The sequence below is a fragment of the Eschrichtius robustus genome, chromosome 18 (assembly GCF_028021215.1).
Source record: "Eschrichtius robustus isolate mEscRob2 chromosome 18, mEscRob2.pri, whole genome shotgun sequence".
NCBI lineage: Eukaryota > Metazoa > Chordata > Mammalia > Artiodactyla > Eschrichtiidae > Eschrichtius > Eschrichtius robustus.
The window spans coordinates 25,430,005-25,456,961 of NC_090841.1; the positions used below are offsets into that span (position 1 = coordinate 25,430,005).

At 35.8% G+C, this 26,957-nt stretch overlaps 1 protein-coding gene across 4 annotated transcripts in view; it reads left to right on the forward strand.

Moving 5' to 3' along the window:
* Positions 1-26,957, forward strand: part of VWA8 (von Willebrand factor A domain containing 8) — a 372,416-nt gene that overhangs the window by 41,441 nt on the left and 304,018 nt on the right. For all 4 annotated transcript variants that reach the window (XM_068526337.1, XM_068526340.1, XM_068526339.1 and 1 more), the window contains exons 3-4: positions 5,285-5,415; positions 9,284-9,394. In XM_068526337.1, coding sequence (XP_068382438.1) covers positions 5,285-5,415; positions 9,284-9,394 — 242 coding nt within the window. The remainder of the gene's footprint in view (positions 1-5,284; positions 5,416-9,283; positions 9,395-26,957) is intronic.

Below are 26,957 nucleotides of genomic sequence, written 5' to 3' on the forward strand. Positions count from 1 at the left end.
GAAAGGTAGCATCAAAACCACAATGAGGTATCACCTCACACCGGTCAGAATGGCCATCATCAAAAAATCTATAAACAATTAATACTGGAGAGGGTGTGGAGAAAAGGGGACCCTCTTGCACTGTTGGTGGGAATGTAAATTGACACAGCCACTGTGGAGAACTGTATGGAAGTTCCTTAAAAAACTAAAAATAGAACTACCATATGACCCAGCAATCCCACAATTGGGCATATACCCTGAGAAAACCATAGTTCAAAAGGACACGTGCACCCCAATGTTCATTGCAGCACTATTTACAATAGCCAGGACATGGAAACAACCTGAGTGTCCAACGACAGATGAATGGGTAAAGATGATGTGGTACATATATACAATGGAATATTACTCAGCCATAAAAAGGAATGAAATTGGGTGTTTTGTAGAGATGTGGTTGGACCTAGAGTCTGTCATATAGAGTGAAGCAAGCCAGAAAGAGAAAAACAAATATCATATATTAATGCATATATGTGGAATCTAGAAAAATGGTACAGATGAACCTATTTGCAGGGCAGGAATAGAGACGTAGACAGAGAGAACGGACATGTGGACACAGCAGAGGAAGGGGAGGGTGGGACAAACTGGGAGATTAGGGTTGACATATATACACTACCATGCATAACATAGATAGCTAGTGGGAACATGCTATTATAAAGCACAGGAAGCTCAGCTCGGTGCTCTGTGACAACCTAGACGGGTGGGATGGGGGGGATGGGAGGGAGGTCCAAGAGGGAGGGGATATAGGTATACATATAGCGGATTCACTTCATTGTACTGCAGAAACTAACACAACACTGAAAGCAATTATACTCCAATTTAAAAAAAAAAAAGGTAGCGTCTTGTGCCTGGAAACATTGAGGTCGGGAATTTCTCTCGTGCACTGGACTGTGTTTATATTAGGTTATGCACGGCAGTTTGCCAGTTTGTTTTGCAGATGTTTGTAATGTACAGTCTTACATCTTGTTTCTATTTCTGGAACACTTTTAAGTATGACTCATGTTTTCTTGAGGTCATCCTAAAAATACAGCTAGTTTCAAGCATTAATGTAAAATATACCACAGACACCACACAGTAGTACCTAATGCTTTCTCTCAGTAGTTTAATGCGACTTCCTGACAAATTAAACGTTTTCTTTGACAAAATACACTATACTAAAATATGAATAAGTGAAAACGGGATTTTTTTTTGAGAAGTGAGTTCTCTGATAACATAATGTAAACAACAAAATGAATTTGAAATTTTGCTAAAGTAGGTATCACTGGTATCACCAAAACCCAAGAAATAGAATTAATGTCCATAAAAGCAAGTCCACTAAATTTGATGGAGCCCTGTGCAGTTCATACTTGTAGGGAAAGTCTTGGACCTGAAGATAGAGCCTGTTAAAAAGATTTTAGAGGAGCAGTAGGACATGTTGGCTGGAGTGCAAGCTTTGGACTCAGTTTAGGTCTCAGTCTTGGTTTATGAACTTATCAACTGTGGACAAATGATGCCACCATAAGAACTTTGATTTTTTTTATTCACAAAACGGGGATAATGAATATTTAACAAATGCTTATACTACTATTGGACACTGTTCTAAATGCCTAATTTAATCCTCATAACCACCTTATGAGTAAGTTCATTTATCATATCCATTATACAGATGGAGAAACTGAGCACAGAGAATTTAAATAACTGATTAAGATTACATAGTGAACAGCTATACTAAAACAGTTGGGATTTAAACAGTTTGGGTTGAGTCTGTATCCTTATATGCGGTAGTCTGCTACGTTCTAGGGTTGTTGTGAGATCTAAATGAGAGTATGAAAAATCATTCGTATTTTTACCCAGCACATGACAGGAAGGCAATAAATTGTGACTATCATTATGAATTATTAAGGGAAGACAAAAGAAGGGAAAAGAAGAGGTCTTGGTGAGGGTATAGCGTAGACTACAAGGCAAGCCACAGGGTTCAGAAGCTGCTTATCCATAGTAGAAACTTATGTAGAATTGAAATGTAGAGGCAGGCATTTCCAGATGCCTCTGGCAGGCATGGAGTAGTGGCAGTACTGCCACTGGTTGAGAACCATTGTTGAGTGGTAAGAGCAAAGGAAGGGACTGCTGAGAATTGTCAGATATGCCTTAGGGCCAGTGGTTCTCAGCACGTGAGGATCATGCTGAATGGAAGACACTCCCATGAACATACTCAAAGTTCTACGCGATTCCCAGGATCCAGCTCTAAATAACTCCATCTCCATGCCTTTCTCTCCCACTTAAGAAAGTACACTGGTGTACAAACTGCTCTTTTATTCTAATTTTGATTCTTCTTCAGTTTGCTAAGAAAAAGATTAATTATTCCTAAATGTCAGCACTTTGCTAACACTGACAACTTGGGAGGGGAAGACCTCACATTTGATTAGGAAATCCTGCCTTCGATTTAAAAAAAAAATCTTGAAAAGAAATATGAGTTCCAGGGTCAAGGCATTCAAAATGGAATGGAACTATACTGAGACTCTGTCATTATGAATAGTTACAAATAGTTATAAATAATAAAAGGTGGGAGGAAGCTGAAGAGACCAACTTGGCTTTACCTGATAGAACTTTGGAAATTTCATATTTTAAATAGTCAAGTCCAGGTAATGAAAGGTCAGGCACATTGCCAAAGGTGAATACAAAGAAGCAACGTAAAACTTTAAGAATAGTGTAGAGAAGACCTGTGGCCAAAGTAAACTGAGATTTGTGAAAATGTAAAAAAACCCAAAGTGTTTACGTTTTTAATTATATATTTGATATCAAAGTAAGAAGAGGTGGTAGATCTGCAGCACAGGGAGCTTTGTGTAATTTTACTGATAGAGAAATTAGAGCTTCTTAACTCTTATTTTGTTTCATCCTTAAACAGCAAGCAGATGGACTTATCTTGAAATAAGAAAGAGTAGACCATATATGACAAAGATTTAAGCCTGGAGCAGGAAAGAAAAATAGTTAAGTGGACATCTGATAGTTAAGAATGAGGTACAGGTGAATTGCTTCCTAACGTTGTGGAGCTCCTTGAGAGATTCTCAGAGGTATAGGTCTTGGGGCAATGTTTTATATTCTTTTTTTCATTATTGCATTCCTAAGAACATTTTCCCCCAATTGTCTCTCCCCAATTCCATGGAATTTCAATGCACAGATATATTGTATATCTGTTGATGCACAGCATCCCTTTAGTGGGCAACAGACCATTGTAATAGCTAAGAATTATTCTCAAGTCCCCCTCCAAGAACGAGTTTTTGCCCCCATGCATGGTGTAGAGGCTTCATAGAGGACAGGAGAGGGTGATGAGTGTCCTGATTTTCAGACCTAGAAGCATTGCTTTGGGGAAATTATAAAATGGTTTAATGTGACCTCAGTGATGTGACACACCAATCAGTCTGCCCAAAACCTTGTCCTTGATCTTCCCACCATGATTAAGAAAATCAGAAATTTATCTTTATTTTTTCCAATGATTCAATGTTAACTTTTTTTCAGGGAGGGTAGGGGGAACCACCTTAACAAGATTATGCTGTTGGTGGAGGGGGCTGGGGGAAGCACAGCTTTAGTCCTAGGCAAGCGTTCTTAGTTTGATCTTTGAATTCTTTCATGACCTTCCTGGATGATTAAACGAAGTTTAACAAGTATGGGTTATTCAACACATACAGAAGACTTTATGCTTTTTATATACATTTACACACATACATATATATACATATACATAATATCAGTATTGTATGTGTTTATGTATAAAATGCAACATAATAGTAAAAGAAACACTGTACCCACACCCAATTTAAGAAGTAGAATGTTGCGAATACCGTTGAAGTTATCCATGAGAATCTCTCTGATTCCATGTCCAAGTATCCTGAATTTATCATTCTTTTGCTTTTTTGCTTTTTCAAGCACTGTTTTATCACATATGTATGTATTTGTAAAGAATTCAATTTGCTAGTTTATTGAGCTTTATCAAAAGTGATATTAATCATTAATGTATGATTTATTTTGTGACAAATTTTTTTCTCATTTAAGAGTTAAACATATTGTTGGAAGTAATGGTAGTTCATTCTGTTTTTTGTTGTTGTTGTTACATAATATTCCACTGTGTGCTTTTTATCCATCTCCTGTCTCCAGTTTTATTTTGAGCCACACTGCTGTGAGTATTCTATATGTCTCGATGTATAAGGGCAAGAGTTTTTCTTGTATACCTAGGAAGGCACTTGCTAGGTCACTGGGTGACTTATAAGTGAGCAAACACAAATTAACTGTATTAATACAAACATTTAAAAAAATGTTTAGGGAGAAGATGAGTGGATTGATGGGTGATTTAATAGTAGAGTTAGGGACTTCCCTGGTGGTCCAGTGGTTAAGACCCCACACTCCCAATGCAGGGGCCACGGGTTCGATCCCTGGTCGGGGAACTAAGATCCCGCATGCCACGTGGCAAAAAAAAATAATAATAATAATAGACTTAGAAGGGCATTATACGGAGTAGTCTTCTATTCCCAAAAGAGTTGGTGTAGAATAGACTTAAATTCTAAAGAAGTCATTTAAGTCTACATCAGACTTCCTGTGAAGTTTGAGAGATCTCACAACCCAGTGCCAACTTAAGTTATAGCTTTAAAAAATTTTTCAAAACTGTGATAATCATTAATTGTCTGGGATGATTTGGTCATATCCCCTTTTTAGAACAAAAGAGGTGGGCTTTAAAATTGTGACAAAATAATGGTACTAGCTGCTCATATCACCCTTGAAAATCACTTTCATTCCTTTGGTGACACATTGTTCAAGCATTCTTATAAGCTTTTTTTTTTTTTTTTTTTGGCCACACCATGTGGCTTGTGGGATCTTAGTTCCCCATCCAGGGATCAAACCTGGGTCCACAGCAGTGAAAGCCCAAGTTTTAACCACTGGACCACCAGAGAATTCCCGTTTCTTTTTTTTTTTTTTTCCGTTTCTTAATAAGCTTTTAAGTATGGGATTATGTGAGTCTTTGTGATGTAATAAACTTTGTTCTGTTATAACATTAAATCATAATGGTTTTATTGTAAAACAGTGTGAAAATTCACCAGATGTATGTATGAATGTATATATGTGTATATGTATATATGCATGTGTGTGCATGTGTGTATATATGTGTATGCATATATAATATATATATATATTTTAGCTTAATGTACTGTCTGCATTGGTTGCTTGAAGACTTATATGTAGTATTCTGATTTGCATTTCATTTTACCTTTTTTCCACCTTAAAGTTTCAGACTCTCTGGCTCAATCAGTAATTCAACATCTAAGATGGATAATGCAGAAGGATCTTTTGGGGCAAGATGTCTTTCTAATAGGACCTCCTGGGCCTCTTCGACGCTCTATTGCTATGCAGTACCTGGTAAGCAATGAATTCTTGTGGATTCCTAAGGGTCTTAACTTTGATAAGCTGTTTTGTAAATAAATTAAGAATTTACAAAAATATCAGGATTAGTCATTGCTTTAAAAATGTTGACGTTGAAGGGTGATTTCTTTATAAAGCATTTGGAATAATTTACTTGGGAAGTAAATGTACATTTGCCTTTCATAGCTTTAGCAAATGTTGTTGTAAGTAGAAAACCCTCCACTTCCAGTAGGAAAGAGATCTATCTAAATTCAGGCAATGAGTAGCAGATAGAATCAGCAACACTGAGATTACAAAACAAAGTGTAGTTTTATACTACTCAGGAAAAATTCTTTTATCTTCGGTCCACATTTTGAAAAGCCAAATAATTCTGACTTTTTGATGTTATGTGGTCTTTAAAGGGAGCCTAAGGATTGCAGAATCTCTCTTATGTGTTAACTTGCACTCGTTTTTTTTTTTTCTTAAATAGATGAGAAAATAAGTTCAGAGAAATTAAATAACTCACTCAAGCTTTGTCCAGCGAGTAAATGATAGAGCTAGACTTCAGATCTCACATTGCTTCCCCTTTCTGACATGTTATCCTCTTAAATGTTTGTAGTTCTCTGAGTACGGTTGTGAAGCGAGTTGAAATATTCAAATCTTGACACAAATTTTAAAAAATTTACAGGACTTTTTTTCTACTACTTTGTCAGCATTAATAGGCATTGCTCTAATGATTCAAGGAAGAACATTATCAGATGAAGTTGGTCTGTTCCAAAGATACTTTTTAGGAAGAAGAGAAAAAGCTTACTTAAAGTTTCCTTTTGTAACTTGATATTAAATAATTGATTTCTAAGCTATTGAAATATACTTTGTGTACTCTTTTATTTCGGTGGTAAATTTATCTTGGTACTTTCAAAATCATGTAGGGCAGGAATGATAAAAATAGAATGGACATATCAGAAACTAACTCCCTCTGGCTCATAAATTTCATACCTTTTATTTGTTCCTAGAACCAGTTTGTGAGGTACAATGTGCCATTGTAGTATTATCCTCACTTTATTAATATACAAGGCAAAAGTGTCTTGTCTAAGAATGCAGAGTCAGCCACCGAAAATCCCAGGTCTAGAACCTCTTTAGTTTTAAGATGTGCACTCACTACCTGGCTTATTTCAAAGGCCACAATATCTCACTTTGATTTTGTTTCTGGCAAGACTTTGAAGCTTGTTAGAAATGTGGAATGAGCCAGGTTAGGAGATTATGGGAGTCTTGTTGGCTCAAAAATGCACCTCAAGTTTATAAGTATAAAGCTTGTATCTTAAAAAAACGACAACCACCAAACTTTAAATTGTGAATTAGAGCTGAGGCATCTTTAGGATGTGGAAATACATGTAAGAAAACTTAATAGCCTAAGCTGCCTTCCAAACTCTGAAATGGGTACTGCTGTCATTAGATATAGGATTCTATGCATAGTAATAGCCAGAGTAGATGACATCTTTAAAGGCAGAAATTTGGGGGGCAAACCTGTTGAACCAATGAGAAATTAAATAGAAATAATTTGATAGTTGTGTTTATTTCATATTTCACTCATATAAAATGAGTTTTGTAGATAGTTCAAAAAAACTCAACAGACCTCTGCCGCCTCGCCCATCTGCTGCTCCTGGTGCTGTCTGTGAGCTTGCTGGTACCACTTCTGTGAAGCAGCAGCTGAGGAGACCTTCGTGCTTGTCTTGGCTGGTGAAGGGTCCCAGGAAACTCAAGACTGAGGATAACATCCTCAGTGTGGCAGTTCAGGGTGCTACCGTGGTACAATTTAACAGTAAGAGGCATACACCACTTTGTCAACCAATGTGAATGACAGGGTTTTTCATATGGGAGATGGTATTCAGACAATCAATTAAACAAGACAGGAGGTCTTTCTCACTTTCTGAGATGGCCCACACTCTGTCTGTGGAGTGTGTTTCTCTCTAAAGAAATCCACTTCTTACCTAAAAAAAAAAGAAAATTCTATAATTAAGAAGTCAGGGCTTCCCTGGTGGCGCAGTGGTTGAGAGTCTGCCTGCCAATGCAGGGCACACGGGTTCGAGCCCTGGTCTGGGAAGATCCCACATGCCGCGGAGCAACTGGGCCCGTGAGCCACAACTACTGAGCCTGCGCGTCTGGAGCCTGTGCTCCGCAACAAGAGAGGCCGCGACGGTGAGAGGCCCGCGCACTGCGATGAAGAGTGGCCCCTGCTCGCCGCAACTAGAGGAAGCCCTCGCACAGAAACGAAGACCCAACACAGCCAAAAATAAATAAATAAATAAATAAATAAATAAATAAATAAATAAATAAATAAATAAATAAATAAATAAAGCAAAACAAAACAAAACAAAACAAGACAGGAAGGCACTGTGATGTGTTCCAGAAGTCAGAAGGAGGTATCTGCTAAAAGAAAACCTGCTACTTAACTCCAAAATTGTGCTCTCATGGGCAATTCATTCTTTTTTTTTTTTTTTTAATTTTAATTATTATTTATTTATTTATCTTTGGCTGTGTTGGGTCTTCGTTTCTGTGTGAGGGCTTCCTCCAGTTGCGGCAAGCGGGGGCCACTCTTCATCGCGGTGCGTGGGCTTCTCACTATCGCGGCCTCTCTTGTTGCGGAGCACAGGCTCCAGACGCGCAGGCTCAGTAGTTGTGGCTCACGGGCCTAGTTGCTCCGCGGCATGTGGAATCTTCCCAGACCAGGGCTCGAACCCGTGTCCCCTGCATTAGCAGGCAGATTCTCAACCACTGCGCCACCAGGGAAGCCCGCAATTCATTCTTATTTAGAGAAACATCATTTGGTATCACCACATCTTCACCACTATGGTGTATGTTTTCTCTATTTAAAACTTTTCCCTTCTTTCCACATATACTGAAATTTATGGGTGCATGGGAAACAGCACATTTTAAAAAACTAAATGACAATAATAATATATTTTTATCAGCATCACATCGAGGCAAGGTGGAGAAAAAAAATCCCATTGTGTGGAAATATCCCCTTTCACCATTAATGGCATGCTCATTCAACTTTTTTCTTAATACTCATTCAGTAAATTAATTTGTTCTTCCTGTTTAGTAAAAACCTATTGTATGCCTTATTGGATTGGAGCATGTCATTGCTTTTAATTCAACGTTGTAAAACCAAGGATAATGTTAAAAACTTTTTGTACATAGTTGCTACATATATGGCAAAATTAATTTAGGGATAGATTAATTATTCTAAAAGAACTGGATTCTGGATGGTTTCTCCTTCAAATCAAATGATTTTTTGTGTGTGAAATAATAACCCCTTTACCCCCCTTCTCCTTCTCATCTTACTTCTTCTTTTCCTTCCTGAATAGTTATGTATGTGTCTCTCCTGACTAGTGATATTTACCTTATTTTCACACTTGTTAAATACCTAACATATTGTATCAATATATAGTTGGTAAACATTGGTTCATGTAGTAAATTAATTTAAATCACCCTTTTAAAAAAAGATGAACACTACTTACAGAGATGACTATCGTTTGTCTGAAAATCAAGTAATAGCCAAATTATTACTCTTGATATTTGAAAAGAACTCTACAGGAGACATTAAGATTTATAAGATCTAATTTTGATTATTATTGCTTAAGTAGTAAGTAATTAAGTCATAAATTATTACGTACAGTAAAAGTAGAGCTCTGAGGAGAGATATATACATATTTTGGTTAATGCTGAATTTATTGCATTTTTCTTAAAGCTGAGGCTCAAAAGGCTTTAATCTAGAATTACATTTAAAATGCTCTTCTGTAGAGTGACATTGTCAGATAACTGGCTCCAAAGCATATGTTGGGAACTTGATTTTTATTTTGGGACAATTACATGCTCTGCTCTTCAGGAGTTGACCAAACGGGAGGTTGAATACATCGCCTTATCAAGAGACACCACCGAAACTGATCTCAAACAGCGTCGAGAGATCCGCGCAGGCACGGCTTTTTACATCGATCAGGCAAGTGCTTACCACACTCCAACACATGATTGTTTACTCCTGGTCTTTAAGAAATTGATTTTTGAAGTAGAAAAAGAGTAGCTCATGTAATAGTGAAAGATGGATGTACTGTGCTCTCTCAAGACAGATTTAATTTAGTTTTTTGGTTTTCCTGTTCTAAACTAAGAAGGAAATGCCTTCTTAGTTTAGTACTAACTAAGAAGCCATAGTTGAAATTAGTGGTTCTAAAATGTTAGCTAAAGATCAATATGCTGATTTCTTAATTTTCAGTTGCTTCCTATTAATTGCCTATAGAAATTTGTTTTTTTTAAAAAAAGAATTAAGGCGATTTTAATATAGGAAATTCTCTAGCACATTTATTAAAGTATTCGCAATATAAAGGTCAAGTTTATAAAGCTTTATTAAACATACTGAAATTAGATATATACTTCCAGGAACTGCAACTTTTTGGAGAGAGTACTTAGGTGTAGGTTACCAATTAAAATAATATTTTTTGAAAATTATAATGAAGCTTGTTGTACATTTCTTTAAATATATTGCTTAAAATATTAAATATTGTTCTTTGTTAGGAATACCTAATAGAAAAAAGGACAGAGGCTTTAAACATTTCATAGAGAAAAGATTTCAAATATTCAGTAAATTTGTGACAAGATGCTTGATCTTCTTGTTTATAAAAATAAAAATTAAAACACTAGTGAGCTGCTGTTTTTCTTTCACGTATCAGATTGGTAGAGATTAAAGAATTTGCTTATGTCCATTGTTGATGAGGAAGAAGGGATGAGGAATCAGCATTGCTGTTAATGGGAGCGTAGATTGATGCAATTTTGAAAGAAAATTTGGTGACTATCTATCAAAAGAAAAGAAATTAAACATATTTGTATCCAGCAGTAATATTTCTAGCAATTTTTCTTTCCAATGTTATTCACACAAAGCGTGTGAAGTTATATATACAAGGATGTTTATTGTAGCATTGTTTGATATCATATAAAACTGTAAGTGAAAATTATAATGATGTACATTTAGGAGACTAATTAAATAAATAATGGTAACTAGAATTCTCTGTCACCATTTAAAAAAATGAGATGAATCTATATGAGGTGATAGGAAAGAAGTCCAGGATATATTAACTGAAAAAAAAATGAAGTTGCAAGACAGAATATATAATATGGTCCCATTTGTGATTTAGAAAAAAAGAAGAAATGTGTAAATGTTTGTGTGTACATTGAAAATTTCCAGAAGGAAACACAAGAATCAGTAAACAGAGCTGACCTCTGTGGAGGTATGACTGGGCATTTGGGGTGAGGCGAGGAAAGAACATTCATAGTTGTTTAAATTTGAAGCTTTCCCAGGAGTGCACACTATTACTTATAATTAAAAGAGCGAAATTGTAAGAAACACTGAGTGAAAGAATTTTTGGAGACCAGAATATTCACATTGTCACATAGATTGCTATTTAATTACAAAAGGAAAAATGTACTTAAAGTGATTTGACAATAACTACCTTAAACAGTGGTGAGCAAACTTAGCATCATATGGTGGGAAAATCTGAGAAGTTCAGACTTGCAGCAATTAAAAAAGTAGTGCTTTGTGGATGAAGCACATGAGTGTATTTAAAGAAATCCATTTTATTCACATAATGCCAAATGTTCACTTTATTTCTAATTATAAATGGGAAAAAAATGTACTTTTACAATGCTTGCTTCTTTTCTGGACCCAGTGAGGATGAAATGAAGGAGATGGGATTTGAGTTGAGATAGTGAGGGACTGAGGAGAGAGATTAGAAAATGAGACCACAGCCTGTGTAGAGGAGAGGGGATAGGAATATATTTAAGTGACAGTGAAAGAACTGGTTTTGTCTGGTAGAGCATGGATTTAAAAACATATTTTTTGAGTGGATTTTATACCTAGATGATTGTTGCAATGCAAATAGTAAGGAAGAGAAAGGGATTTTTGTATGTTTATTATTTTAAAGACAGCTTAAAACTTTGCCTATTCAGAAATCTCAGAAATGGAGTTATTTTAGGTAACTAAGTTTATTGATTAGCTAAAGATTTATTTCTTGAAGCATAATATAAATTATTTAGATGAAACTCTGATATTATATTCTCCTTGCCATTCTAAAAAGCATAGTTTCAGATGATATCTATTTTACCATTTATAAAATATTTAAAGTGCTATGTAAATGTATGGTAGTATTTTATACTTTCATGTTTTCTTGGTGAATCCTACTTATTATGATAAACATCAGCTCTTTAGGATGCTGTAATGCACTGACACCTTCAGAGCCTGTGATGGAGATATAGGCATGTTAGTCCTTTCTCTAAGTTGCTTCAGGCTGTTTATGAGATTGTATCTGATTTTCATATTTTTTCTTCTCTCTTATTTGGCAGTTAATATTCCTTACTGTTTGCTCATAATCGGATCCTATCAGTTCCTTGCTTAAAGCGATGCAATCCCATCACACCCAGAATAAAATCCAGACCCTTTAACAAGGCCACCACACTCTACAGGACCCAACCTTGTCAACCTCATCTCCTTTCTTCTTTCCCTTGCTTTCTAGACTCCAGCTACAGTGACCTTCTTGTTTTTTTAAAAATAGACCAAGTGCTTTCCAGCCTCAGTGCCTTTGTACCTGATATTTCCTCTGCTTGGAATGACCTTCTCCCGGATCTGTATATTCCTGCCTCCTCGTCATTCAGCTTATAAATTCTCATAACATCCTATAATCACTGATCACGCCCATGCCCTTTCCACATGAACCCTGCTGTCATATACATAATGTAATCTTCAGAGCACCTATCACTCTCTGAATTTACCTAATTATTTCTTTGTTTTCATGTTGATTGTCTGTCTTCCCCACTAGAATGTAACTATTTTGCTTATCTCTGGCACCTAAAAACTGTTTGGAATGTAACTGACACATATTTTATGACAGGTTTCTCCTTTGGTTAATCAACCTTGTTAAAATTTTAAGTAAATTAAGAATAAATAGGCTCTGGATGGGACCAGGGGGCTTTCCAGTGGAAAATGTATCTGTCCTTTTGACATCCATTTTGAGTCATCAGAATGAATAATTACCATCTGAATTCTAAATATTTGAAGTTACCAATTGATTACCAGCTACTCATGTTTGTTAGAGTGAAAGATCTTTATTTTATTTAGAAATTTCTTTTATTTAATATTCTTAACCATTGACTTTGATGTCTGGGATCAAGGGAAAGGCAGTATCCACATAACCATCAGGTGAGGTTTCCTAACGTAGGCGGGCCAACCTAGATGAGAAATACCTGTGGCCATCTAGTGGATGCTAAGGAGAAAAAGTTTGGGGTTTTCAGTGTGGTTGACATTGTATGCACATATGACTGATGTCCAGGTAATTTCTAATTGACATTTCAGCTGGAAACCTTGACAAAACTCCCAAATCCGAGTCGGGGGTCATGGCCATAGACTGCTTTTTTTCATGCAGGATTTTGGATAATTGATGATAAAATGAGAGGTTGAACTCAATTGCTACTCTTGAAGATCAGAATTAGGTTAATAATTCTGTAGTAGGGAATTTATATTTTCTTTCAAAATAATGTTTATTACTTCTGATGAATAAAGTCATAAATGCTCATTTTATAGATATATATGTGTGTGTATACACATATAGTATTTATTAATTAACAAATATTTATTGAAATGACTGCTGTGTGTCTAGGTACAGTGAACAGAAGAAGCAAATTCCTCCCGTCACAGAGCTTATGTTTTAGTGGGGGAAACAAAATAAACATAGTAAAGAAGGATAGTATCATAGAGCAAGTGATAAAGAGCATAGGGAAGAATATGAAAATTATTTATCTTCCCCTTCAAGACCAACAGTGTGAATATTTTCTGTATTTCTTTCTATGATGCCTATATTCATATCTATTTAATCAAGTATAGTAATTTTTACAAAAATGGTATACTATGCATATAAAGTTTTACATTCTGCTTTTTTTAAAACCTGATATTTTTTTAGGAGCATTTTCCTGTGATATTAGATATTCCTCAAAAATATGACTTTTAGTGTCTGTACAGTATTTCATCAAATAGATGTGACATTATATATTTAATATTCCCATTTTATCTACCTTCCCATGTTGTTGGTCATTCAGGTTCTAAGTTTTCACTGTTATAAATAACTCTTTGGTGAATATCTCTGTACTTAGATCTTGTTATTACCTTGGATGATTTTTTTAGACTTGAATGCTGGAAATATAATCAAAGGGTCTAGACATATTCAAGAGTCTCGATATACATATATCACCAAATTGCTTTCCAGAAAGGGTGTTCCAACTCATACTCTCATCAATATGCACTGAGTGATTGCCTCATGGATTCTTGTCAATATTGAGTATTTCCATGTATGTACTTTGCCAAACTGATAGACTTTAATTTGCTTTAAAAACTACTAACCAGGTTGAATCATTTTTACGCTTATTGACTATTGCTTCTGTAAGATGTCAATGAACTGAGTGGATATAGAAAAGGAGAGAGATACTGATGAAATAAACAAGTTACCATCTGTCAAGAATATGTTGACATATACCCCATGTTTGTCTATGTAAATATTTACTGTAACTTATCCACTTGTTAATGTGAAGGTAACTTGAATATTCTTTTATGCAATTGTTTTGCTAAATAGATTATAGGAACTTTTTGAAAAGAAAAATAGGTTAAAGAACAGAAATATGAAAATTTATATGACATATTATGACACTTATGGAGAAATAAGGAGATTAAGATTTTTTGCTACCATATTAACTTTCATTTGTCTTTGAAGGTAAAATAACCCAAGAAAAGCCTAAATTGTTGATATTCTAACCCTTTAAAAATCTATTACTCTAATTTTTTTCCTTACCTTACTTGTTGACATTCTTATCGTTAATTGTCCTGTGAGCCAAAGAGTCCTGTGTCCAGAGAGCCGGAGAGGAAGACTTTTAAGTCATTATACATTGCTTGCATTTCTCAAATATAAGCTGTTACAAATTAGCTAAGCTACAAATAAATTGTGATTAAGTTTTTATGTCTGGCTGACAGGAGACACTCTATATAGCCTTAATTTGGGGAGTAGAAAGCCAGGATGGGGAACTTCAAATGATTTTTTTCAACTTTTCTAAACCAGTAACTCTTTTCACACTAGAATCTTGTTAATTTATTTGACACAATAATGTCAAGTTCCTTAATATACAATATACATATTTAATATTACATATAAAATGCACTTTAAACAATTACATAATATTTTAATGTATTCTCTGTTTCAGATAATTCTTGATTATCTTTTATTAGTAGAAAAATAAGGATTAACTTTTTTTAATATGCTGCTTAAATGTTACAAATCACTGAAAGCAACTCTTGATACATTGAATAACAGTGCTATTGATCAGAAGATGAGATTTTTATCTTGTATAAGTGCCATTTACTTACTTTAGCGAATAGGGAAAAACATTTACTTGTTTTTTGAGAATGATTGAATTCTAGTACTGCACCCAATCCTTTGCAACCGTATTGTTATAATATGTCCCAATTGTCACTAGGACAGTTGGAAAAGGTCTCTCTATGTTTACTCTGGCCTCTGTATTAGTCAGAACTCAGGCCGTGGCTCCTTACCATGTTGCCATCTTGCTCAGGCCAACTGTTATCTACTCATATGTTAAATGTTTGACAGATTTATATAGTTCATTTAAAAAGGATCAAGGGAGATAAAAATAACTTTCATTGAGGAGACCTCTGTTGTGCTAGGTGCTTGATATGACTGCATTTAATCCTCAAAACATCCTTAGGATGGAGGTGACTTCCACATCTTATAGGTGAAATAAGAGTCTTTAGAGGGCTATGGTCATACAACTGATAAATAGCAGTGGTAAGATTTGAACCAGGATCTGTCCAGTTCCAAAGTGTAGCTTCTTTCTGTCATATGCTACTTCCTTGAAAGAGCAGTGATGATGATGATGATGATGATGATGATGGTAATAACAATGACGACAACTACTACAAAGATAATATTATTTGTAGTAATAACAGGCAAGTGGTTTTTTTTTAAGGTTTACTGTGTGCCAGAGGTTATTTTATTTAATCTTTACCATAATCTATGAGATAAGCACCATTACTAGTATAGATTTAGAAAGAAATGGAGGCTTAGAGAGCAAAGTGACTTATCTAAGTCACCCATAGCAGGTGGTAGAGCAACCAAAAATCAATCTGATCCTATTCTGATATTTCAAAATAAAGAACTTGAAATATAAATTTTTTTCATTTTTCTTTGGCTTCTTCAATGCTGTTACACTGTAACCATTTTGAGTATTTGAAGTTCTTTGGAACCTATTTTCATTAGATCATGACTATATTAATAATAATTTATATTTTAATAGGTTTTACAGCTTTAAATATTTTTCTAGTACTGCTTTGATTCATAAATAGTGGCATTGTACAGTACCCCTTGAGGATATTCTCATTTAGTAAATGAGGACACAGACATCCAGATTAATTGTTTGCCTAAGGTCTTTTATCAAATCAGAAGCAAATCTAGAACAGGGCTTAAGACAGTTTTTGATTTTAGGTCATGCAGCTGCTTTTATCTAAAACTACTTTGTATCCATGTGTTAGGTGGTTAAAGCTGCTATATGGGGTGCTTTGTCCAGAAGGATCTTTCTGCATTTTTTCTGATTTCTATTTGAGAAATTAGGTCTCTGGAAGTTCTATAGCTTGAAGGGCAGGAAATGATCCTTATGGTTGATCTAATTTCTACATCGAGGAATGATCACCAGTATTCATTCCACATAAAATATATATGCACTGCTCCCTTCTTTTTTTTTTTTTTTAATTTCACAAGAAAAGATATACCACAATTATTTTATTTAAAAATCTGTATAGAAAAGTTTTGAAATATGTAGCCTACATCTCTCATGCTGACAGTTAAACTTTTCAGTTCTGTTTTCATATCAAGTGTGGGCATAGATAAGTATTATTCTTCACATAAAAATTCTAAACTTACGTAACAGCATCTTTTAACTGAATGGTTACATTTTCATTCCGTAAACACTAAAAGCCTGCTGTGAGCCAGTTTTGCACCAATATGACATAAAAAACCAGGGTTCTCACTCCTTGAAGACCTAGGAATCCCGCTGGGAAGATTAAACAGGTATATGAGAGAACTAGGAAAGCTTCAGTGTTGTGGTTCCACACTTAAGTGCTGAGCAGACAGAGGGCAAAGGGGGCATTAATGCAAGGAGGTTAAGATGCTTGGGCCTCTCTTGGGCCCAAAACTTGTAACACTTTTTTCTCTCCAGCATCTCCTGTTAAGTCTGAGATTTATAGTCTGGTACAAAATGTTGCTGATACATTAGAGTACTTAATGGATTTGCTATTCAGTTGTTTTTAACATCCTTCTTTACAAATATGAGCAGACTGCATTAATAAAGTTTGACAGTACTGATTAAAGTATTTTAATCATTTTATAGACTATTTTAAGAAAGAATCAGGAAGCAAAGAGATACTAAAATAGTAACGTTTTCTCCTTTTAGCCAATAATTTTGCCTACATTTAAAATTTTTAATTTGCATATGCTCTGGGTATATAACTACATTACCAAAGGGCAAGTTGGGAGGAAAGTTAAAAATCTTGGGTGATCTTTTGCACGTCGATTTTCTTTCATTTTTTCCTAAAAAATTATACCACTCTTATAAGTTTATAAGGCTCTTTTCATATTCTTATCTTTGAATCCAATTGCACTATAAAGCATCCATCCTCATTGCCAATTAAATGTTGTATAAAATAAATAATTTAACATTGAATTAATAAAAAAGTTTGGATTTTTTAAAATTAAATTTTATTTTTTTTATTGAAGTAGAGTTGATTTACAGTGCTGTGCCAATCTCTGCTGTACAGCAAAGTGACTCAGTTATACATATACAGACATTCTTTTTTTATACTCTTTTCCATTATGGTTTATCACAGGGTGTTGAGTATAGTTCCCTGGGCTATACAGTAGGACTTCGTTATTTATGGGAGGATTTATTATTATTTAATTTTAAAATATTTATTTATTTATTTAATTTTTGGCTACGTTGGGTCTTTGTTGCTGCGCGTGGGCTTTCTCTAGTTGTGGCGAGCAGGAGCTACTCTTTGTTGCACTGCGCTGGCTTCTCGTTGCGGTGACTTCTCTTGTTGCAGAGCACGGGCTCTAGGCATGTGGGCTTCAGTAGTTGCAGCATGCATTCTCAGTAGCTGCAGCACGCAGGCCCTAGGGTGCGCAGACCTCAGTAGTTGTGGCTCGCGGGCTCTAGAGGGCAGGCTCAGTAGTTGTGGTGCACAGGCTTAGTTGCTCCACAGCATGTGGAATGTTCCTGGATCAGGGATCGAACCGGTGTCCCCTGCATTGGCAGGTGGATTCTTACCCACTGCACCACCAGGGAAGTCCCAATGGGAGGATTTTTAAAAATATTCTTAATAAAGTTGTGGTAGATTACATAATCATGTATCTTGCTGCTGAAATAGATGTTATAGATGGCGTGATTCAGTCCCTCTTTTCCAGCAGGTAAAATTTCATCACCTTAAGGACAACTGAGGACTAGACATATTGAGATATGGTGCCTGCTCCAATTAGCTCTTTTAGTAAAGAAGCAGGAAGTAATGAAGGCTCCCATTGGAACGGTGGCAGTGAGAATGAAGAGAGTTCATGGATGCATGAGATATTTAGAGGTTACACTTATATTGTTTGAGGAATCAGAAGTAATGAATCCCGGATGGCAGGAGAATCAGTGAAACTTTAATTGAAGTAGACATTAGGAAGAGGGCCTGATTTAGGGAAGAAGTCATGAGCTTGATTTGATTAAGCCTGCTGAGTTTGAACAATCCATATGGAGATATTTTTAAAAGGTATTTGCAAATGTGAGCATGGAGTCAGGAGAAAGGCTAGGGTCACACAGTATATTCCTCAAGAATAATGAAATAAAGAAAATGGAAAAGTCTTATCTATTGTTGTTGTTATACTTAACATAGCAGATAACAGAGCACCTGCCATGTAATTAATACTCAATGAATGAATAAGAATTTGTGGGTGTAGGTTTGATCTTTGCCAGTGGAATAACCAATGAGAAAAGAGCGGGGGGAAAGGTTAAGAATAAAATCTTGGGAAACACTTGCCTTTTAGAGGACAGGAGGCAGAGGGAGGGCTGGGGAAAGCCAAGGGGAAACCAACCTGGTAAATGTTCATAGAAGATAAAGCACAAGAGAGGATCGACGGAAGAGGGTTGAAGGACAGGAGAACATGAAGATCAAGAAAAAGCTTGATTTTTGGCAGTTTTATTTTTGGTACTTTCAAGTGAGCAATTTCAGTAAAATAAGGGTGATGGATGCATATTAGAGGCAGTTAGTATGTGGACTATTTTCAAGAGGCTTGAAAATAAAGGAGAGGAAAATGGGAGCATATTAAGAGGTATCAGAAGACTGTAGATTTTCTTAAAGTACAGACATGTATGTAGAAGAAAAGGAATCTGAAAATGCAAATAAGATATAGGATAGTTGACGGAAGATTTTGGAGGAGGTGAGAGGGAATGCCATAAGCTCAGAGTACAGAGAGCTAGTCTTGGAAGGGTAGGAGTGATACTTTGTCAAAGACAAAGTTCCTCCTCCTCATCATTTGAATATGCTCAAGTCTTTGCATCATTAAAATAAATGACTGCTGCTACACTGTCCCCAGCTCCATCTCCCTTTCTAACAACAGGCCCCTCCCTTCTTCTCTTCATGGCCAGTTATTTTGTAGAATGTTGCTCGGTATGGGTTTGTCTGATGTTTCCTCATGATTTGATTAAGATCATGCATTTTTTTTTTTTTTTTTAGCAATAATACTATAGAAGAGATGTTTTGCCCTTTTAGGGGCGTCATATTAGAAGCTTAGTACATGAAATTGATACATCTCTTTACTGTATGTTAACTGATCACTTGGTTAAGGTGGTATCTACCAGGTTCCTTCACTACTGTGTTATTTTTTCCCTTTGTCGCTTATAAATATCTTGTTGGGGGAGATGTTTTTAAGTCTTTGCAAATATGCTCTTTCTCATCATACTCTTACCCACTAATTTTACCATCCACTGATGATTGTTGCTTCCAACAGTTATTACTATGGGGTGTGCCAAATCGTGACTTTCTGTTTCTAACCCTCTTTCAGAGTAGAGGTTCTTAACTTGAGGTCTCTATTGTAGACATATACCTGTGTGCATTTTACTCTGGAGAAGAGGTGCAGCATTTATTTATCAGGTTTTCAAGAGGTCTTTTTCTATCCATCACTCCTTTTCAACTATATGATCACAGAACCTAACTCCATTAAGGTAGATGAAAGGAATCCTTTGTGTATTTGACTTCTGATTCTGTTCTCTCTCTATAGCTTATTCCAGATTCCTCTGGAAAGGTGCAATGCATAATTGACCAAGGTCTCCTGGAGTAAATAAAAGCAGATCTGCAGTGTCTGTTGTTGTCCTATGTTGTCAAGACTTTGTCTTCCCTGGCCCACAGTTGGGAAACCACTAAATTTTGATATACATATCTCTAGTTTTATCTCAGAGAACATGTATTTTCATCTCTATGAAATGTTTAAAAGTTAAATACAATATTTAGTCTGTTCTATAACTAAGACTGATAAAAATTTTAGCTTTTTAAATGTAATATTGCCACAAGTTGTGATAACTTAGTTATTTTTCTTTTTTTTTTTTTTAAATTGAGATATAGCTGAGTTTCTTTTTATTATGAGCTGTGTTTTCTTGGAATAAATAGATTCTTGTGAAAGAAAGCTGAATTGAGACCTTAGCTGAAACATGAATTTTTATAAGAAGTTGTTTATGTTTTATTTTTAATGTTCAGGAAGCCATTTCTATAGGTTTGTCCTTTTCTCAACTAGCAAAAATGAGATTCTTATTTTTTTTGTTCTTTAGGAGCTACTAAGTCACTTCTATCCATGCATTTAAAAAAAATAAAGCTGCTACCACAAGATAGTCAGTTTTGTAGGTTTATTCATGAATTGATCTTATTTTTAAAATAGGATGATCATCTTGAGTCCAATTGTGGTTTTCATAAAAGTTTACTTTTTTATGATAGTACATAGACACTTGAAATGAATTCTGCAATATAGTGCAAAATTCAACAGCTTATTAAAAGGAGGCTTGATTAAGCAATGCCTGTTTTTTTTGCACAGTTGGAAAGTCAATGCTTTGCTATTTGAGAAATTTCTTTGTATATTTAGTCTCTGAAAAAAAAAATAGAGATAGTCTTTTTCCTCCCTTCAGATTTTCAGATTGTTTGGGGGCGAATTACTATAGGGAAAATTAAATTTTAAGCAAAGGGGTCAGTATAAAACAGACAGATTTTTCTAGTAAAGCAGTATGGTATATATAAGCATGGGGGAAATCTCAACCAGTTCACTGTTATAAAAATACCATGTGTGTGGCAACTAATATCAGGAAAACTATTGGAATGATAAATGCCATACTGTGGTAGACATATATGTTAAGTTAAGGAGCTTGGACTTAGAAGGGAGGAGATCTGAGACTTAAGGAGGGCCTGAACTAGAGGAGTGGTAGAAGCAATGAGTTCCAGAAATATTAAAGAAGTCCGATCAGCAGGACACGGTGATAAATTGAATGTAGGAGATGAGATAGGAATCGAGAACCTGGTATGGGTGAATGGTGCTCCCACCTTAAATAGAAAGATAAGAGAAAGAGAAGGTTTGGGGGAAAATCTGATGTGTTCAGTGTTGTACAAGAGAGCCTGAGGTGCTTCTAGAGTCTGGTTGGAGACATCTGTGTGACAGGACTATGTGGTGGGGCTTGGGGGAACCTGAGGTTGAGAGTCGTTAGCATAACAGTGGTGGTTGCAACTATGTGATTAAGTATGATTACTCAGGCCAGACCTTACAGAGTAAGAAGAGTTTGGGGTTAAAGATGTACTTCTGGCACCACCTACATGGAATGGGCAGGCAAAAAAGAAAGTTTTTTTTAAGGGAATACAGTGCCATAAAGACCAAAAAAGGAGACTTTTAAGGAGAGAGTGATAACATAAATTTAACAGCATTAATCCTAGTCATGTTGTTAAGTACACAGGAGAAATGTCATTGAGGTTTTCTTTTTTTTTTTTTTTTTAGTATTTATTTATTTGGCTGCGCCAGGTCTTAGTTGCAGCACGTGGGATCTTCATTGCCACATGCGGGATCTTTTAGTTGCAGCATGCAGGATCTTTAATTGTGGTATGTGGGATCTTTACTTGAGGCATGCGGGATCTAGTTCCCTGACCAGGGATCGAACCCGGGGCCCCTGCATTGGGAGCGTGGAGACTTAGCCACAGGACCACCAGGGAAGTTGCAAGCTTTCCTTTTTTTTTTTTTAAAGCAGATTTTCAAGCATTTTGACCAAAAAGTAGATTTTTCTATTTTGTTCAGCATCTATCAGTTAAAGAAAGATTTTTTTTCACATCTTTAGTACTTTTTTAAAAATTATATTTTTCCCGCTTCTTACCATTTGGGGCCTACTTTATTTCCTATTTTTCTCTATTTCTAAGTTGCTTAAACTTGGAAGACTTATAGGACTATGGTTATGATCAACCTGCCGTAGGCCAATGTGAAACCTGACTCTTTTCTGTTTTGGTAAGTTGTTAATGTTGTCAGCATCGAACATGACACTAAATCTGAATCCGTTTTGATGGTGACTCATTTAAAACATCACAGTCTTTTTTTCTTTTTCTTTAAATTTTTATTGAGTATAGTTGCTTTACAATGTTGTGTTAGTTTCTACTGTACAGCAAAGTGAATCAGCTATATGTATACATATATCCCCATATCCCCTCCCTCTTGCATCTCCCTCCCACCCTCCTTATCCCACCCCTCCAGGTGGTCGCAAAGCACTGAGCTGATCTCCCTGTGCTATGCAGCTGCTTCCCACTAGCTATCTATTTTACGTTTGGTAGTGTATATATGTCAGTGTCACTCTCTCACTTCGTCCTAGCTTACCCTTATCCCTCCCTGTGTCCTCAAGTCCATTCTCTATGTCTCTGTCTTTATTCCTGTCCTGCCCCTAGGTTCTTCATAACCATTTTTTTTTTAGATTCCATATATATGTGTTAGCATATGGTATTTGTTTCTCTCTTTCTGACTTACTTCACTCTGTATGACAGACTCTAGGTCCATCCACCTCACTACAAATAACTCAGTTTCGTTTCTTTTTATGGCTGAGTAATATTCCATTGTATATATGTGCCACATCTTCTTTATCCATTCATCCGATGATGGACGCTTTGGTTGCTTCCATGTCCTGGCTATTGTAAATAGAGCTGCAATGAACATTTTGGTACATGACTCTTTTTGAATTATGGTTTTCTCAGGGTATATGCCCAGTAGTGGGATTGCTGGGTCGTATGGTAGTTCTATTTTTAGTTTTTTAAGGAACCTCCATACTGTTCTCCATAGTGGCTGTATCAATTTACATTCCCACCAACAGTGCAAGAGTGTTCCCTTTTCTCCACACCCTCTCCAGCATTTATTGTTTGTAGATTTTTTGATGATGGCCATTCTGACCGGTGTGAGATGATACCTCATTGTAGTTTTGATTTGCATTTCTCTAATGATTAAGGATGTTGAGCATTCTTTCATGTGTCTGTTGGCCATCTGTATATCTTCTTTGGAGAAATGTCTATTTAGGTCTTCTGCCCAGTTTTGGATTGGGTTGTTTGTTTTCTTGATACTGAGCTGCATGAGCTGCTTGTAAATCTTGGAGGTTAATCCTTTGTCAGTTGCTTCATTTGCAAATATTTTCTCCCATTCTGAGGGTTGTCTTTTGGTCTTGTTTATGGTTTCCTTTGCTTTGCAAAAGCTTTTACGTTTCAATAGGTCCCATTTGTTTATTTCTGTTTTTATTTCCATTTCTCTAGGAGTTGGGTCAAAAAGGATCTTGCTGTGATGTATGTCATAGAGTGTTCTGCCTATGTTTTCCTCTAAGAGTTTGATAGTGTCTAGCCTTACATTTAGGTCTTTAATCCATTTTGAGTTTCTTTTTGTGTATAGTGTTAGGGAGTGTTCTAATTCCATTCTTTTACAGGTAGCTGTCCAGTTTTCCCAGCAGCACTTATTGAATAAGCTGTCTTTTCTCCATTGTATATTCTTGCCTCCATTTTCAAAGATAAGGTGACCATATGTGTGTAGGGTTATCTCTGGGCTTTCTATCCTGTTCCATTGACCTGTATTTCTGTTTTTGTGCCAGTACCATACTGTCTTGATTACTGTAGCTTTGTAGTGTAGTCTGAAGTCCAGGGGCCTGATTCCTCCAGCTCTGTTTTTCTTTCTCAAGACTGCTTTGGCTATTCGGGGTCTTTTGTGTTTCCATACAAATTGTGAAATTTTTTGTTCTTGTTCTGTGAAAAATGCCATTGGTAGTTTGATGGGGATTGCATTGAATCTGTAGATTGCTTTGGGTAGTGTAGTCATTTTCACAATGTTGATTCTTCCAATCCAAGAACATGGTATATCTCTCCATTTATTTGTATCATCTTTAATTTCTTTCATCAGTGTCTTATAGTTTTCTGCATACAGGTCTTTTGTCTCCTTAGGTAGGTTCATTCCTAGGTATTTTATTCTTTTTATTGCAATGGTAAATGGGAGTGTTTCCTTAATTTTTCTTTCAGATTTTTCATCATTAGTGTATAGGAATGCAAGAGATTTCTGTGCATTAATTTTTTATCCTGCTACTTTACCAAATTCATTGATTAGCTCTAGTAGTTTTCTGGTAGCATCTTTAGGAATCTCTATGTGTAGTACCATGTCATCTGAAAACAGTGACAGCTTTACTTCTTCTTTTCCCATTTGGATTCCTTTTATTTCTTTTTCTTCTCTGATTGCTGTGGCTAAATCTTCCAAAACTATGTTAAATAATAGTGGTGAGAGTGGGCAACCTTGTCTTGTTCCTGATCTTAGTGGAAATGGTTTCAGTTTTTCACCATTGAGAATGATGCTGGCTGTGGGTTTGTCATATATGGCCTTTATTATGCTGAGGTAGGTAGCCTCTATCCCTACTTTCTGGAGGGTTTTTATCACAAATGGGTGTTGAATTTTGTCGAAAGCTTTTTCTGCATCTGTTGAGATGATCATCTGGTTTTTATCCTTCAGTTTGTTAATATGGTGTATCACATTGGTTGATTTGCGGATATTGAGGAATCCTTGCATTCCTGGGATTAACCCTACTTCATCATGGTGTATGATCCTTTTAATGTGCTGTTGGATCCTGTTTTCTAGTATTTTGTTGAGGAATTTTGCATCTCTGTTCATCAGTGATATTGGCCTGTAGTTTTCTTTTCTTGTGACATCTTTGTCTGGTTTTGGTATCAGGGTGATGGTGGCCTCGTAGAACGAGTTTGGGAGTGTTCCTCCCTCTGCTATATTTTGGAAGAGTTTGAGCAGGATAGGTGTTAGCTCTTCACTAAATGATTGGTGGAATTCTCCTGTGAAGCCATCTGGTACTGGGCTTTTGTTTGTTGGAAGATTTTTAATCACAGTTTCAGTTTCAGTGCTTGTGATTGGTCTGTTGATGTTGCCTATTTCTTACTGGTTCAGTCTTGGACAGTTATGCTTTTCTAAGAATTGGTCCATTTCTTCCAGGTTGTCCATTTCATTGGCATATAGTTGCTTGTAGTAATCTCTCATGATCCTTTGTATTTCTGCAGTGTCAGTTGTTACTTCTCCATTTTCATTTCTAATTCTGTTGAGTTGAGTCTTCCTTTTTTTCTTGCTGAGTCTGGCTAATGGTTTATCAATTTTGTTTATCTTCTCAAAGAACCAGCTTTTAGTTTTATTGATCTTTGCTATCGTTTCCTTCATTTCTTTTTCAGTTATTTCTGATGTGATCTTTATGATTTCTTTCCTTCTGTTAACTTTCTGGGGTTTTTTTGTTCTTCTTTCTCTAATTGCTTTAGGTGTAAGGTTAGGTTGTTTATTTGAGATTTTTCTTGTGTCTTGAGGTAGGATTGTATTGCTATAAACCTCCCTCTTAGAACTGCTTTTGCTGCATCCCATAGGCTTTGGGTCGTCGTATTTTCATTGTCATTTGTTTGTAGGTTTTTTTAAATTTCTTCTTTGATCTCTTGGTTATTTAGTAGTGTATTTTTTAGCCTCCATCTGTTTGTATTTTTTACAGATTTTTTTCCTGTAATTGATATCTAGTCTCATAATGTTGTGGTCGGAAAGATACTTGATACAATTTCAATTTTCTTAAATTTACCAATGCTTGATTTTTGACCCAAGATATGGTGTATCCTGGAGAATGTTCCATAAGCACTTCAGAAGAAAGTGTATTCTGTGGTTTTTGGATGGAATGTCCTATAAAAATCAATTAAGTCCATCTTGTTTAATGTGTCATTTAAAGCTTGTGTTTCCTTATTTATTTTCATTTTGGATGATCTGTCCATTGATGAAAGTGGGGTGTTAAAGTCCCGTACAAGATTGTGTTACTGTCGATTTCCCCTTTTATGGCTGTTAGCATTTATTTTATGTATTGAGGTGCTCCTGTGTTGGGTGCTTAAATATTCACAATTGTTATATCTTCTTGGATTGATCCCTTGATGATTCTTAGTGTCCTCTCTGTCTCTTGTCTTTATTTTAAAGTCTATTTTTTCTGATATGAGAATTGCTACTCCAGCTTTCTTTTGACTTCCATTTGCATTGAATATCTTTTTCCATACCCTGACTTTCAGTCTGTATGTGTCCCTAGGTCTGAAGTGGGTCTGTTGTAGAGCATATAGGCGGGTCTTGTTTTTGTATCCATTCAGCCAGTCTATGCCCTTTGGTTGGAGCATTTAATCCATTTACATTTAAGGTAATTATTGATATGTATCTTCCTATTACCATTTTCTTAATTGTTTTGGGTTTGTTACTGTAGGTCTTTTCTTTCTCTTGTGTTTCCTGCCTAGAGAAGTTCCTTTAGCATTTGTTGTAAAGCTGGTTTGGTGGTGCTGAATTCTCTTAGCTTTTGCTTGTCTGTAAAGGTTTTAATTTCTCCATTGAATCTGAATGAGATTCTTGCTGGGTGGAGTAATCTCGGTTTTAGGTTTTTCCCTTTCATCACTTTAAATATGTCCTGCCACTCCCTTCTGGTTTGCAGAGTTTTTGCTGAAAGATCAGCTGTTAACCTTATGGGGATTCCCTTGTATGTTATTTATTGCTTTTGCCTTGCTGCTTTCAATATTTTTTCTTTGTATTTAATTTTTGATAGTTTGATTAATATGTGTCTTGGCGTGTTCCTCCTTGGATTTATCCTGTATGGGCCTCTCTGCGCTTACTCGACTTGATTGACTATTTCCTTTCCCATGTTAGGGAAGTTCTAACTATAATCTCTTCAAATATTTTCTCAGTCCCTTTCTTTTTGTCTTCTTCCTCTGGGACCCCTATAATTCAAATGTTGGTGTGTTTACTGTTGTCCCAGAGGTTTCTGAGACTGTCCTCAATTCTTTTCATTCTTTTTTCTTTATTCAGCTCTGCGGTAGTTATTTGCAATATTTTATCTTCCCGGTC